The sequence below is a fragment of the Gorilla gorilla genome, chromosome 1 (assembly GCF_029281585.2).
Source record: "Gorilla gorilla gorilla isolate KB3781 chromosome 1, NHGRI_mGorGor1-v2.1_pri, whole genome shotgun sequence".
In the NCBI taxonomy this organism is placed as follows: domain Eukaryota; kingdom Metazoa; phylum Chordata; class Mammalia; order Primates; family Hominidae; genus Gorilla; species Gorilla gorilla.
The window spans coordinates 29,747,693-29,764,667 of record NC_073224.2 but is presented as its reverse complement, the minus strand read 5'-3'; the positions used below and the strand labels follow the sequence as shown (position 1 = coordinate 29,764,667).

Below are 16,975 nucleotides of genomic sequence, written 5' to 3'. Positions count from 1 at the left end.
AACAAAACATCTGAATAGAACGTATAGACATTAAATCATAGAAATACACTGCAGACCTATAATAAAGCCAGTTCTTTTGAATGGTCAACAATTTTGCTATAGGAGAGTAATAAAAGTTGACTTGCAACTTTACTGTTCATCCTGCTCTGTTTTTTCTACTATTAACATTGCAATTTGGAGAGTATATATTATTCCAATGAATTCCAATGGATTTGTGGGAAATTTAACTCTTATGTCTAATAGCTCATATGAGCTCATTATCAGAGATCAACGGAAACAAGTGACCATTCAAAAATTTTGAAAAAGAGCACCACAAATTAGAAGTAGTAATTAGCCTTTTGGAAGCATTTGAATCATGAAAAGATATGTTGCCTCCTTAAATCTTGGTCTCAAAAATCAAAAAGATACTTGTGAAGATTTATCTTGCTTTTTCATTAAAAAGCTTGAGAATTATAATTGGCTCTCTCTTGTTTTAAACATTTTTTCAATTAAATATATGATTAGAATGGGTACATTTCATCCAGAGTATTGCACTGCTGCTTCTTTAGTTTCAATGCCTGTGACAAAGTCTGAGAACTGATTTGAGAGAGGTGTTCTCTCAGGAGCAGCTGCATCTCTCTCCATTGCAAAATCTTCAAGCAGTGTTATTAATGGCTTTGGAGTTGCTTCTGGGTGTATGAAGGTAATGAGTTGATGAACTGGGCCCTCTTAAAATCCTTGTTACACTTTTCTTTAAGATTCTCCTTTTAATCCGAGAAATTTGTGCATTTCCGCCCATTGCAAATTGAGTTTAGTTTAAACCCTTCTTATGAGAAATTACTTTTGGAGATCCATTCCTGAAGGGACAATATGATATTTCCCTTGCCTGTCATAAATTGACCTCCGTACTACAAGCTTAGAAGTGCCCATCTCGCATAAAGCAAGTAATTGGTGTGCATTAAATTTTCTTTCTGAATGCAAAGTAAAATGTATAGGCTGTTTGCTGCTGGGTTGAAAACACACATTGTTTTGCATTCGGGTACATAAGTCTTTTCCTTGTGAATAGGAGCCAGAGTGATTAAACAAGCACTCTTAATATGTTAATTTATAATTTTAATTACAACAATCTTGTATATATAGTCATTAGTGAATACTAATATAAATATTTTTCTACCTTTTTATTCATAATGCATAAACCAATCACCCAGTTACTTCTCTGAGGTTGCCTGTTTTTGTTTCATAATACAATCTTTGTTCTTAGTTATGAATGCATTTTGTTCATTCCTGTCTTCAATAATCCCTCATTAAGCTAGTCACTTTCTGCTCCATGCTAAAAAGGAAAAATTATCATGCAAATGTGGCATGCCATATTAAAAAGCACATTACCAAACACTTTTGTTGCTGTCCTTCAATTAGTTTCCCTTCTTTGAATTTAATTCCATTTGTTGTTAAACTACTGACTTGATGTATGGACTCATGAATCTGAGGCTGCTGCCAAGAAAGTGGGGAAAAAAAATCAAAGCCTCTTCGAAGAGCTGCAGAGGCGAGCTGAAATGAATTTGCTTCACCTTTGACAAGAACACTTGAACAGCATTGGAATCCTCTGATGATTCAACTTGGCTAATTATCCAATTATTTATTTCAAGAATAAAGGCACCATTTTACAATTAAGGAAGTGTAAAGTAGTCTGAGAAATTTGGTAATGACAGATGACTTAAGTAACTTCTAAGATAAACAGTATCTGTGCAAAACTTGTCCCACCAATTGTTTTCAGGCAGCAGTTGGTGTGTCTTAGCATCAGTGAAATCCTGAGTACACTGAAGGTTTTTTGTTTGTTTGTTTTGCTCTTTCAACAGAAATTATTTTACACTTGTAACCAACATGTCAAATTTCCATGGCTCTTAAGCAATGTTTAAGTTATATTTCTCTTGATTAAAAGCTTTCGGTTCAAAGCAATACTTTTTAATTGCCTAATGATATAAGTCAGTTCTTAGGAAAGAACCGCACATTTAGGAGTTCATTTGCAATATAACTGAAAAATTCATTGCATGGCAGTAAAACAATTTACTGTTAATTACAAGGAGAAGAATTTGCTGTAGCATGCTCACAGATTGCCATGAATCATGCAGTACTCCTAGAGATTTATAACAGATGTGTAAGTGGGATGAATTAGCAGGGTTTAATAACAGAGACACAAATCATGCAGACTTCAAGGAGCTTTAATTGATATACTAGAATGTGACGGGCATGAATCACTCAGCCATTCAACAGCACTGTAACATATGGTCAGCTCAATATGCCGCATCTTAAATCGGTTGGTGAGTCGTAGGTTGTCCCATATGGTGGAAGCAATATATTTTTCATGATTAAAAAAAATGCATCCATTTTTTAAAGAAATATGATTGCAAAGCATGTTTGTTATTGAACAGTCTTCTGAATGCCAAACTGCTTTTTTTAAATGCTTTTTTTTTTTCTTTAACATGGCAGCTTCTCAAAATAAATAGGGGCTACTCTTTGTAATACCAGATCGCTGGAGGCATTATGAGAACCAAATCGGTGCTTGCTGGCACACTCGATCCACAGCAAGCCTATAGAAAAGCGCAGCTGATGATTGCTGTGATTGTCAGGGAAATCCTTCAGGCTGGGGCAAAACAAACAAATGAAAGGATGATGTCACTTTCAGAGAAGTTCAGGAATGCCCAGCTTTGTAAATTGAAGAAAATGAGTTGGATGAGAGATCCCTGCTTAGCAGGGTAAGAAAGTGGCTGTGATAAATAATACCATGATCCCTAATGTAACAATTGGATGTAACATTTTATACTAACTTCTTAATTAAATGCTCAGTCCTTCAGGGGCATGTGAAAAGAAGCACTGGCTGGTCATCACATAGACGGTAGCATCAATTCCAAGTCATTCTTGAAGAATTATTTCAGTATCTGCAAACAGGTACCCTGGTTGAAGACTGGTAACTGGTAGTGTGCAAACATGTTTTTATTGGAACTGGGATCTGGCAGCTTTTGGAAAAGCTTTTGCTGCGTTAGTAAATCTGACAGACTTGAAAAAGGAATATTGCAGCCTTAGAACTGTGGCTGCCAGAATTTAATGTCAACAATTAAAATTTATTTTGATCCTTACCTAGTGTTTATTACTGTTTGTATACACAACAGACCTTGCTAATACAGAGATGCACTATTAGATGGAATTACCATCTGTTCAGAGTGAAATGCTGGCATCTGTCTTAGATGCTAAAACTAAAATGATATTATTTCTAACAAAACAAAATTAACTGGTTTTTACTCACCAACTTTAATTTGTAGTGTGTAGTTGTATCCAAAGAAAAGGCTTGATTTTGAACTATGTGATGACCTCTGTGGCCAGGTCTATATTTAGATATGCGACTTTATCAGGGGCTCTACTGGCCTTTTTGGCATATGAAAATGGCATGTAGAAATCACACTTTCAATACACAATTATAGCTTCATAATATACTATGTATCCTATAAGTCATTAAAATAACACAACCAAGCTATGTAAAAATTGACTGAATCAGAGAGACTCTACTGTGCAAAATATTTTGACAGATACGCCCTAAAAAACTGCAAGGAAAGAAATTAAATAGGCAAAAAAATCATCTGAACAAAGTTGCTATAGGTCCCACAGTGACACCTTTAGGAAAATACAAACTGTATCTTTCTTCTCTGTTAGACTATTTTAAATTTTCTCCCACATTGACATATATAAAAAATTTACATTCAGTGCCCCCTCCTTTTAATTTAAAGCTTAAGTATCCTATTAAAATAGGTCTTTCGCTTTTGGAAGTTAGAGAATTTGGAGGATCAAGGACAATGGTAGTTTCCATACTGATGTTAGATCAGTGATGCTACTTTCTGAGAAGCCAGACTTCTATTCTATATATCACAAAATAATAAATTGTGTCACACCAGCATTTAATGCATGTACATAGTGCATTAACTGTAACTGTAGTACATTTATTTGTGCTGGAGGAGACTTGAAAATGATGAAGAAATCGATACTTTGCTGTCAGAGAAGCAAGTGTTACAATGCATTTAAGTAGTTAATTGCATAAGCCCCATAAAAGCTTCAAGTTTGGGTAGCAAGGATGCCATAATTACAGTCCGAGCAACTACCTTTTATTAGTGGTGGACTTTAGGGAACGGTGGTTGCTGTCATCATTGCTGCTATATGTGCAGTTTAGAAATAATGGATCCTCTTCTCTCTTCATGTGTAGGATGGTAGTTTTGTGCAAATTATTGTGATCGCCAGAACAATAACTGGTTAAGGTAGTGTTTGTTCACCATGTTCACTGAACTTCTCTAAAAGCAGGTTTTCTTTATGTCACAGAACACATAGGCAAATCATATTTGTATGCCATGCTAAGGTAAAGGAACAAGGTGGCTGAGAGCTGAAGGGGATAAACCAGAGGGGCTCCTGCTGGCTTCCCAGGAGCAAAGGGGATCAGGATGTCTGGTACCCATTCGTGGCTTATGAACTTAGAAGTACTGCTTTAAATTATTCAATCAAAGAATTTTGAAACTGGAAGAGGTCCTAGACATAATCAAGCCTGTCACTCTAACAATTGAAGTAACCGAAGAATAGAGAGACCTAATAATGGATTAACCAATGTTCCATAATCAGGGTCTTAAAGAGAAAATCTAGAGCCTACATTTTCTCCTTTCCAGATCTTCTAGTAATATCCTCTCCTGAAGGTGACTTGTCAACAAAGAAGAAAGTGGCAAAATATATTTTATTCTTTCTTCCCTGGTCAGATAATAGACAGTCAACAAGGTGATGTTGAGTCATCCCTGAGAGTTTCGGAGGAAAACTTTTCCTCTTTAAGACACTGATTGGTGAGCAGCTGATTCTGCAGCAGTCTCTCTGCAACAGAGAAATCAGGGCTCATGACCTGGACTTCTTGTTTGCGTCCTGGTCCAGTGCCCTTTTGCAAGTGTTTTGGCCTAGCAGTGTTTGGCAAATTGTATTTCCTGGCATAGTTTTGCATTTCTGCGAAAAAGTCAAAATCATTTTCTATTGACAGGGTGCTTATTAAGAATGTCTTATGTAGTCTGCTCCCCACCCACCCCTGAAACATAGAAAAATTGTTTATTCTTAAATTCTTGTCATCATCATAGAAAGCTGATGATGCTTTAAGATATTGACACAGCCATACAGTCTTCATAGGCAAAAAATGAACAGATTCCTTAAAAACAAATGAACAGATTCCATTTTAAAGACCAGTACCTCAGAAAGAGCTTTGTTCAGCTTTTAGTTCTTATCCTATGGTGCTCAAAATGCTACACTACATAAATTTTGCAAGTCTAAATGTATTCATTTGGATATACTACTAATTATGTTATAAAGTAATAAGTGCTGCATAAAGAATGCATATTATAACATTTTATAAAAGAATATCTATACATCGAATAGATAGACAAGAAATTAGATTACCCCTGTTAAAAAATACAAGTGCTATTTTAAAAGTACAAGAATTTTGTACTTTTATTCAAATAGACATTTTATTCTTAGAAATGATGGATAATGAACATTCATTTTAAACTTTGTATATTATTCTTAGAAATAATGAATATTGACGATTCGTTTTAAACTTTACATTTACAAGACAATTTTCTATGTAAATACAGATAGATTTTGAATATAGATGAATTGTATTCCTTAATCATACATAATTTGAAAGATTTATTCTTGTAATGATAGCACCTTATATTTGTATAGAAACTTGTTTTGTAAAACATAAAGCAAATATGTATATTGTTGTAGAAGCAATTGTTGTCAATGTATGTCACTGAAAATGTATCCTCATGTTGCAGATGGGAAAGTGGAAGCAGATATAAGTGTTAAGGGATTTTTCTAAGATCACACAGATTTAGACATTAAAAAGTGAAATATAATTTTTAAAAGTCTACCAAATCCCTTTCATTATTCAGTGTTGTCTCTTAACGAACTGTTTTGTAAATCAACAAATCTTTAAAAGTCATATTTACTTTTACCTATAGTTCCTTTTGCTTGAAAATCTGACGAATAATTCATCATTACCCCAATCTCTTGGTGATTCTATGTGCATGTATGTGTGTGTGTTTAATGGTTCAGGAGTATCTATTTTTCTTCTTGTTCTACTTGTGTGTATGTGAGACCAGTCTAGTTTAATTGATTGACAATTTCACTTAATTCCCCCTTCCAGCCTTAGAAGAACTCTGAAAAGAATAACTCAGTAGGATGTTCACCCTTTCAAACAGGCTTAGTTGACTCCTCCATGTGAAACTGTAAAACACACCTACTGGAATGTTTTTTGTTTTGTTTTTCTTTTAAGCAAGAGAATAAAAAATGTACTCTAGTTCTATTCATTCTCACGAATTGACTTCTAAAGGACAGTCCCATTGCTAGGTGGAATAATTCCTCTGGGAATCAAGAAGTGCTCTACTACTTAAAGTTTAAATGGTAAACATTAACTTTAATGGACTCTCAAGAATTTCCCTATTGATTAGAATCACTTTGCCAAATTAAAAAAAAAAAAAGTGTGCTCTAATTTTCAATAATTATTACACAAAAACGACAGAGTTGCCAGAATTCCTTTTGTTTAGTTTTGTTTCCTATTACTCTTAATCTATATTCCTGTTTAAAATGTAATTTTTGGATTATGCTACTGATGGGGGAAGGAATCTGATTTCTGTGGTGGTGCTGAGCTTCAACATTATCTCCATTGAGTTGAGTGGTTGGAGTAAAGTAGAGATGTATCAACTTTCAAACAAATGGGACCTGGAGAAAGGCTGCTTTCAAACAGCAATGAAACTCTTCAGCTTTTAAGAAGTATAGGAGGCGTATTCATACTTCTTCTCAACATTTAGTTAAAATGGAAATCCTATCCTCAACACACCAAATATGTATAATTTGTGATTCTCTATCTACATCTTTGGTGTCCAGTATGGTAGTCATGAATCATATGTGGCTATTTAAATTCAAAATACAGTTAATTCAAATTAAGAAATTTGAAATTCAGTTTCTCATTCTCACTAGCTGCATTTCAAGTGCTCAATAGTCTTTTTATAAGGCTAGTGGTTACCGTATTAAACATTACAGTCCTAGAACATTTCCTTCATTGGAGAAAGTTCTATTGGACAGTACTGATAAAGTAGTTTTTGGCTATTGGATATTACTAGGCTAGTAGTTTATGAAACCAAAAAGTTCAGGTTTCTGTGTCCCAAAACCCTAGGGAATCTAGCAAATTTCAATTTAAACATTATGTAATTGGTTCTCCATTGCTTCCCTGAGCCCAGGACTAAAAAATCTTTGGCAGCTTTCCTTTCCCAGTTGAGATTATAGCCAAGAATGGCCTGCTAAAATCTTAATACAAATATGTAACTCTAAACTCTGAAGAGAGACTCTGGGTGAAGAAATTTCTGAATGGCTTAGCCTTTTATTTTGCTTTGGATTATTTTGAAGTGAGATCATAGCTTGTAGAATGAAATCTTTGAGAACCCACCATTTAACTGATTTTTAGCAGAAAAAAATGGTAAGAGAAATTATGCATATAATTCACAGATTCATACATATATAAAAATAAAAATATCACATGGGCTGCAGTGGCAGAAAATAACCAGAATTGTTAATTATCTTTCTAACCTGATGAACTTTTTGCTCAGTGCCTTTTCTTTTTTACTAAAAGTTAAAATAGAACCAAAATGAATTGTTTCTTTTTGAAAAGCTGGCCCAAGGTCTAAAAAGTAACAAATAGTAATTGTTCTAAGCTGCTTTACGGTGAATTTCCTTTCATGGTTTAAGGGCTTCAGTTCTTATATCCACATCATTTTGATTTATATTTATTGAAACAGGCAATGACTTTGTGTCTGTGTATGGCTGTGTTAACACAGGTGTAAATTAAAAGTCCACAGACGTAGTTTGGGCCCTTAATAAATAGGCTCGGTGATTATTTGTTCCTTTCTCCACATTCACCTCTCAAATCCAGCAGACATACTTAAAGGGGGAATGAATCTCAGCTCACAAACTCAACTGTTTAAGGGAAAAAAAAAATCAAACCAAAACAAACCTTCATTTTCAATAAATCAGCTGTTAATCTGAATGAACAAGTTGTAGGGAAAACCTTAATCTCCGTGACTCCTAGGGTTTCCCAGGAACCTTCAAAGAATTGCCAGTGTCCCACCACCTGAAAGGATGGCAAGGTCCCAATGTATGCAAGGGCATGAGGCCACTACTGCTCCAAGGCTAAGCCCACTGCTGGTGGTGGGGTCACTTCAGGGCCAGGGTGCTCTCTAGGACCAAGAGGCTGACCAAAGTTAGTTGCCTGGACCGTTGTGTGTAAACTGCTGAACTCACAGTCTTGTTATTTTGTGCTGATGCTCTGTTTAACATTCAGAGTGTTATTGCTTGTTTGCTTTCATTTAGATCAGTTTTTAAGCTTTAAAAATAGAAAATTGCTTATAAAAGGAGCTTTTTGACCAAAGAAGATATACAGATGGCAAATACACATATGAAAAATGTTCTATATCATATGTCATAAAGGGAAATGCAAATTAAAATAAGATACCACTACACACCCATTAGAATGGCCAAAATCTGGAACACTGACAACACCAAATGCTGATGAGGCTGTACAGTAGAAGGAATGCTCATTCATTGCCAGTGGGAATGCAAAATGGTACAGCCACTTTGGAAGACAGTTTGGCAGTGTCTTGAAAACCAAACATGCTCTTACCATATGATACAGCAATTGCACTTCTTGGTATTTACTCAACGGAGTTAAAAACACAAAACCCTGATTTATAATTAGATGTACACATATATATGCACGTCATAGCAGCTTTATTCACAATTGCCAAAACTTGGAAACAACCAGGATATTCATCAGTAGATGAATGAATAAATAAACTGTGATAAACTATGCTACATCAAGACAAGGGAATATTATTTAGCATTAAATGATCTAGCAAATGATGAAAAGACATGAAGAAAACTTAAATGCATATTACTCAGTGAAAGAAGTCAGTCTACAAAGGCTACATGCTGTATGATTCCAACTATATGACATTCTGGAAAAGGCAAAACTATGGAGATGAGTAGTTACCTGGGGTTGGGGGGAAGGAGAGATGAATAGGCAGGGCACAGACGATGTTTTGGGTAGTGAAAATTTTCTGTGTAATAGCATAATGATGGATTCATGCCATCATACATTTGTCCAAACCCAGAGAATGTAAACACCACGTGTGAGCCCCAGTGGAAACTATGTACTTAGAATGAAAATGATGTGTCAATGCAGATTTATCTACTGTAGCAAATGAACCATTTGGGTGCCGGATGTTGATATTGGAAGAGACTGTGCATGGGTGGGGAGATATGGTAGAACTCTGTACCTTCTCAATTTTTCTATGAACATAAAACTTCTCTTAAAAATTAAGTCTACTGGGTGTAGTGGCACCTGTCTGTAGTCCCAGCTACTTGGGAGGCTGAGACAGGAAGATTGCTTGAGCCCAGGAGTTCCAGGCTGTAGTGAGCTATCATTATGCCTGTACATAGCCACTGCACTCCAGCCTGGGCAACAATGTGAGACTCCATCTCTAAAAAAAAAAAAAAAAAAAAAAAAAAAAAAAAAAAAAAAAAAAAAAAAAGGGTTACCCTTGGACATTGTCTATGGTGTAGCCGTGCTCCACAAGAGCAATCAAAAATAAAAATAATAAAAGTCTTTTTAAAAATGACATTCTGATGTATTTTTACACAAGCACAAAGTTTTGGCAAACTCGTGTTAATATTCCTGCATTACCCATTGGTTGGCACGGATTATGCTTGGCCCGTGTAAATTACAGCATGGAGTTGATGCCACTTTAAGGCAAGGGGCTCTGCCGTATGGGTTTAGTGCTAGTCATTGGCTGTAGGTTTCACTGCGGGATCCTGTGGCTCCTGGGTGAGGCAGCTCTTACTCAGCCAAGGGAAGTTCTACACAGAAGGGGGCAGCCATGAGCCATCAGAAACCAACGGGCACAGAAACTGGGCCATTGGGGTACCTGCTTGGTAGAGGGACTGTGGTTGGAGCACCACCCAGAGTACAGCAGCTACTATAATATATAAGATCTATTATTTAGCTAAAAAGAATAGAAAAGTTATTTTCAAGAAAAAATTTAATTTGAAAGTTTTGTGTGTAGTATGTTGGCCATTTAAATTTTGTTTCACTGCATTTAAGATAAACTCTGTATTGTGTTTTCAGTTCCTAGAACCATACAGATACTTCAAACCACAACTGATTTGATTTGAAGTGTGATATATACAAATACATATATACATATATGTGAATATGTGTGTCTAGAGACAGAAACCAAACTCTTGAATGTGACAGGTGTTTTCTAATATTTAGCACCAGCACAACTGAGGCCACCTCTGGTTAAAGGAATCAACAGCACAACAATCCATCTTAGGTGGTTTCCACCTGAAGAACTGAATGGACCCTCTCCTATATATCAGCTGGAAAGGAGAGAGTCATCTCTACCAGCTCTGATGACCACGATGATGAAAGGAATCCGTTTCATAGGAAATGGGTATTGTAAATTTCCCAGCTCCACTCACCCAGTCAATACAGACTTTACTGGTAAGTGTGTTTGACATTGCTTTATTTAGGAGACACGAAGCTCCAAAATGTTTTCTATTATTTTCATATCCCTTTACAATGAATTTTTATTATACCTACTTAGAGAAATACTAATTCAGCCCTTTGATAGCTTTTGCCTGATTGTTTCAGCATGTCCATCTTTTTAGAATTCTGGGGAAAAAAGTCAGGTAAGTGAAGGAAAGGAAAAATAAAAGATGAAGATGAAGAAGCAGCCTTATTGGATCAAAGTATGTGCTTTGTATTTGTCTTTTTGTGAAGTATTTGCCAGGACATGTTTCTTGAAATATTATTCACTGTGTTCTCTGAGCAAATGAGTTTGCAAAATGCCCTCATGCTATTGGAGATTCTCAGTATGCACCCCGTTACTAAAACTCCAAAAAGCATTGTAAGAAAGCTATTCAACTTTGCTTAGCTAATCATGCCTAACAGATATTTGATGTAATGTTTTCTTTTTCTTTCTCTTGCTGTTTCTTTCTTCCTTTTTTCACTGTGACAACTTAATATCTCATGTTCTATGAAGAACATTGTGGGAAAAACTAATCCCAGGGAAAAGATAACTTCTCTAAGCCAGGACTATGGTAAAGCAAGTGAGGCTCTTGTTTCAGTCACAAAATTTAAAGGCACTAAAAAACTCAGTGTTAATGTAAATTTTAATGCAATATTTTTAAAAATGAAAATCAACGTGAAAACACTATAAAAAAATTATCAAAAGCTTAAATAAAGACAGATTGAACTCTGTACCAGCACAATCCTGCCTCACTGGCCTTACCCTCCTCCTGGCCTTACTAGTACCGCGATATTTTGGAAGTCCCGTGACCTCTGTGACTTACAGCTTCTAATAGCATGATTTCAGTATAGCTGTAAAAAAACTCTAACTATTTATGGTACGTCATTTTTCCAATTTTTAAAAAAATTTACAAAGTATAAGATATATATTATTCTGTAAACTCATAAAGATGTTCATTTAATCATCCATGAGAAAGTCATTTTGGAGCAAACAGCTAGTCTTTAAAATATTGCATATGTGAAGACAATGAAATGGAATTCGAGCTATAAAAATTTGTATTGTTTTATTTTTACTTAAAATAGCAAATAGTTTGCTTTTCGTTGAGGCTGGCTGCTGATGCACCTTGGTAATGAATCATGATTATATTCTAACTGAGATATATTGAGATTAATGCATGATTAACTACTCTCCCAGTACATCAAAATCATTGCAGAGTATTAGAAATTGAACCATTGAGCTAAAAATGCTCAACTTCTGCTTTATATTCTTAAAATGGCAAAAAAGAAAAGCAAAAAAAGGTAAGGAAAAGGAATACATGAATAATAGTAACACTCTTTTCTCAAATGAAAATGGAAACTACCTCCCTGGTCCAATATTTGGCTTGTGATGTGTTTCTTCCAAGAAATAGCATCCGTTTCCATTCAGCTGGGCATAGCTGCTGCAAGGATGTCAGCTTGGATTTGCAGGCTAGCCAGCAGACAGATTTTTGATGGGATCACCTACTGTTGTTGCAGTGAAAGATAGAGTGGCCCGTCCACCGTTAATAAATTTAGTCATCCTCGCTATCTCCCTTGCCGGCCTTATACTCTGAGGTGCAAGGGCTAGGGGCAGATGCAGTGTCTGGGAAGTTTTCCAAATTCCTCTTTAAAAAAGTTAGGCTGTAAACACTGGCCTCACTAAGCAGGATCCTTCTGTCTATAACAAAGCCTCCAGCTGCACAGAAAATGTGCTTGGAGTACACACCATTTGAAGGACAAGGCAGGGAGATCACAGTTTTGGCTTGAACTACTCCCTGGAGCTTTGGTGATTCCTGGAGAATGAGAAGTTCTTCTGTGTTCAGGCACGTTCTGGGACATTGCTGATGCCCTTTTTAATGGTAGCTTGGCTTTACTTTTAAGACCCCTTTAACTTTTAATATAACCATGTATATACTAAGTTATTGGTTTGATCCTTTGGCTGACTTGCCAGGTTTGGTTGAATGATTTTATTGAGTTGTACCGAGGCCTAACTAAATGTACCCAATTAATGAGCTAGGACAGGTTTTCAAAACCAACTCAATAACTTTCTGTAAACTTGCATCTTTCCTAAATAGAGAGGTAAGCATATAATTAGCATCTTACATTATTCTTACTGATATATTATCCTATTCAATCCCTCTGCAACCCTATAAAGTAGCTCTTTTTACCCTCGTAGTACAGGAGGAAAAGAGGCTCCAATGAGTGACTTGCCCATTGTGCCACAGCTATTGAATTTCAGGGTGGAAATGTGAATTGGAGCCTTCCAAATTTAAAGGCGAGGTCTCTGCTACAGGGTGGAAAGGAACTTTTGCAGACTGTTCTTTGGAAGTGATAGAATAGGAAGTATACAAAAGTAAGAAAGAGGGATAGCAGGTGAAATAATTATCACCCAAATATTCCTTATCCGACACTGCTAAACTTTTTGGATTTGTCTTTCAGTTAGTTTCAGCTCACAAACAACAAGTAGTGTGGGCATTATTTATTCATTTATTTGTATCCCCAAAGACATGTAGGCATCAGTTTTTTTTAATAGCAATTAAACCCAGAGTGTTACTAGAAGCTAGATGTTTAAAATATAAATAACATTATGTGAAATGGGCTGAAGTGCTATGCATTAAAGCACTGCTTTCAACTCACATTCCTTTATATTTCATTCAGTTTTTATATTCTGAGGCAAATTTAATGAGCAAATCCTTGAAACCTCTAATATGATGAATTACATTTTAAAAGTTAATAACTTTAAGATAAACTAAGATGTCCTTTGTTTTGAATTATTCAATTCAAAATCTCAAACTTCAACTAAAATGACTTCTGAATAAAAATATCAATTAGTACTCAAAGACAAATATAAGGTTGATGTACATAATTATACATATTTTATATATGAAAAGATAAGTTAGATTGTACCCATCAATGACAGGAATTATAAACGCATTCATAACACATTTCATGGCCATGAACATTAGGTTGCAAGTCTCAGTAAGAAATATCTCATTATTGTAGTACAAGAAAGGGATCTCTTACACAACTTATGCCTCTTTCATATTTGCTTTAAATATTTTTATCTTACACAATAGAAAGAGAATAATTCAAGCGTATGAATATATGTCCTAAAATGTTGTTTAATATTATAAATTACCAAGCTTAATACTGTAAATAAACCCTATCAATATCTACCTTTGGGCAGAATAAAGAACCAGATAAAGCTATTTTGAGACCTATTTTTGCTTCCTTTTCTTTTCTGATACAAGTGTTCTTTTAAAAATCTAATCTCCAGGAAGAATGTGTTATCAGTCATTTACATCATAGTTTAAATTTAAAATAATTAACTCTCTGTATATTATTATGAGGACTTCGAAGAAGATTAACTGATAAATTACTTTCAAATCCAGGCCCCATTATTTATTAGCTAAATGTAATTAGACAACCCATTTAATCTTTTTTTTGTGCTTCTGTTTCCTTTTCTTTAAAATTAACATAATTCCACTGACAGTATTGGTATCTAGCAGGTAGGTGAGGATTTAAAGTAGATAGCCCACCTAATGAACTTTGCACAGTGCCTACCACACAGATTATTTAGTACTCATTAAACATTAGCTATTAGTTATTATTCATTTAACAAATATTTATTAAGTGCCTACTATGAGACAGGAGCTTTCCTAAGTGAGAGTATTCTGCAGTTATAAAATCAGCATTCTATTAATTTATTTGCTGTTACACATGCAAAATATGTTTGCTCAAATGTTATATCTAGGGCATGAGTAATATGCAATATTCCATATGAAAATGTGATACTTAATTTTGCTATTGAAAATAGTAAAATTAATTGACTTAGTGGTGAGGACTTGGGCAAACTACTTTTCTGAGTGTCTAATCTTGCTCATCTATTAAATTGAGGATTTTGTTGCATGATCAATGTTCTAACCTCTAAAATTCCAATTCTGTGAACATAGAATGTTTAGGAGGCCCCACAATCCAAAATACAGGCTGTAATCATGGCATCTGTGAGTTAAAAAAAGCCTAGAGTTTAAAATAAATTGTTTTCTATAATATTTTGTTTATTAATACAATTTAAGATTGATACAAATTTCCTGCTTTTCTCTAATAATTTAAGAAACTTAGTGATATGGGCAGAGTTCAACATAAAATAGATATTCAATTATTGGGTCATATCAGATGTTATTAAAAAAGCAGAAAATTAAAATAGTTTTGTGATCTTGTAATTGGGCAATGATATAAACAATCATGGTGAAACAGTCCCCCCAGTTACATGGGGTTAAAAATACTTTCTTCTTCCAACACAGAAATAGCAAATAGAGCCTCCCCTCCCATATGCAACTAGAAGGGGATATCATTGTGCCTTTGGAGAGAAAAAAATCATGCTCATTTTTTTCAGGAATGCAGAGTAAATCTACTTGATTTATACAAAGAATTTAGTTCTTTCCTTGTAATGCTAGTAATCCAAGTGGAACCTGGTAAAAACAGCAAGTAAAATACTGCTCAGATTGGCATTCCAAAGGTGACCCTCTTTCTCCTTGTCAATTATTTTTTCCTATTAGCGAAAACAGGTCCATGATCATTTGGGGGAAGGTTTGACTATTGTAGTATCCAGATGCCAATCACACCAGCCTTTTAAACTGCCTTTACTGGTGACCCTGCCCAGAAATCAGGAACTGCCTTTGGGGAGATCTTTGTAGCAAACCACTGGGGAGATGAGCACACACATGCACCTGGATATAATTCCCTTTTATTTGTCTTCACGAGAAATGTGATTACTGATGTTGAATATCTTGCAGATGAGAACTCTATACAGTTTCTTCATAATAATGATGTTCAAGGACACTAAATGATTGTCATACATTTTTGTATCATAGGATTCACCTTCCCAAAAATGGTTGAACTAAAATGTTTTAGAATACAAAATGCAATTAATTACCAAGGGATGAAAAAAGAAATGCAACCACCAAAAATCAATATGTTTAAGAGCATACTCTTTATTTATTTTACTCTATAATATTTATGCCTTATTGTTATTAGTTTTCTTATTTTTAGTGAATTGGGACATTTAAGCACTTCATTAAAAGAAAGCTGATTATAAGCAGTTATAGTGAAGGTGCAAGTAGGGCAAATTTCTTCAGATAGACTAATTAGTAAAAGCATATTAATTCTGACCTTCAACACCCTTGGTGTCCCACTATTTGTTTTCCTTGGAGTGGGAGCAAGTATTTTGCCAGAAAGCACTTGAAAAAAATAAAAAACAAAACAACTAAACAAAACCCCAGTTCTTTTCAAGACAGATTTAAATCACAAATTTTACCTAACCTTTGATGTTAGATTTCAGCCCTAGTTATTGAAAAACAAATATAATAATCTACTATGTGTCCTAGAAGTTTAATGAACAGGCAGTAATTATACTAAAAAAGTAAAGAAAAGAGTAAGAACATGGCATGTGGCAGCAAAGTAAAGGAGAAATAATTCTCAGGCAGTGACAAAACTCTGCTGTGTTTTCTGATTATGAAACAATCAGAAGAGATGAGAATGGTTGAGTTAATCAGTTTGGACTGAGGACAAGGATCAAAATGCATATCTTCTTAGAATAACAGAAGTCACACTGACCCGTGATAACTAGAGATATGGAGATGTAAACGTCAAGACTGTTTATTTTTTATTATATTTAGTAGAGAGGTATAAGTAAGTTCTCAGGAAATGCCTTCAGATGGCATTGATGGCACTGGGAGATGGGAGAGGACCATTATTTCCCCATTCATCAAATACATCATAAGGCCAATTTAAGAATGCATGTGTTTTAACCCTTGCCTTTTAAAAGTGACTTATTTTGAAATACATTCCTATAAGTCTCCCTTTTTTTTGAAATATTAATGTTAGGTAACTGGTAAGCTGAGCCAACACTGAAAACAAACTGTTTTTGTTAGCTGTTAGCAGTATTTTAGTTAACTTAAAGCATCTGTTTTTGTCCATCACTGTTAAAATTTTTCAAAATGCATTGTCACCTGATATGTAAACCACACATGTATTCCTATATACTCATGCCACATGCATAAACATATGTTTTCCACAAGGTCTCTGGGTTTTCCGCAACCACTCAATGGGTTCTCTTTGCCCACTGCCTAGACAGAACCAATTTATCAAGACAGGGGAATTGCAATAGAGAAAGAGTTTAATTCACGTAGAGCCTGCTGTATGGGAGACTTGAGTTTTATTATTACTCAAATCAGTCTCTTGGAGAGTTTGGGGATCAGAGTTTTTAAGAGTAATTTGGCTGGTAAGGGGTTGGGAACTGGGAGTGCTGATTGGTTGGGTCGG

General features: G+C 35.0%; 1 protein-coding gene across 1 annotated transcript in view; it reads left to right on the top strand.

Annotated features, from left to right (window-relative positions):
• The window catches only part of USH2A (usherin), an 843,890-nt gene that overhangs the window by 273,372 nt on the left and 553,543 nt on the right, over positions 1-16,975 (top strand). Inside the window, exon 22 of the mRNA XM_031015607.3 lies at positions 10,376-10,606. Within this exon, the coding sequence (XP_030871467.3) occupies positions 10,376-10,606 (231 nt within the window). The remainder of the gene's footprint in view (positions 1-10,375; positions 10,607-16,975) is intronic.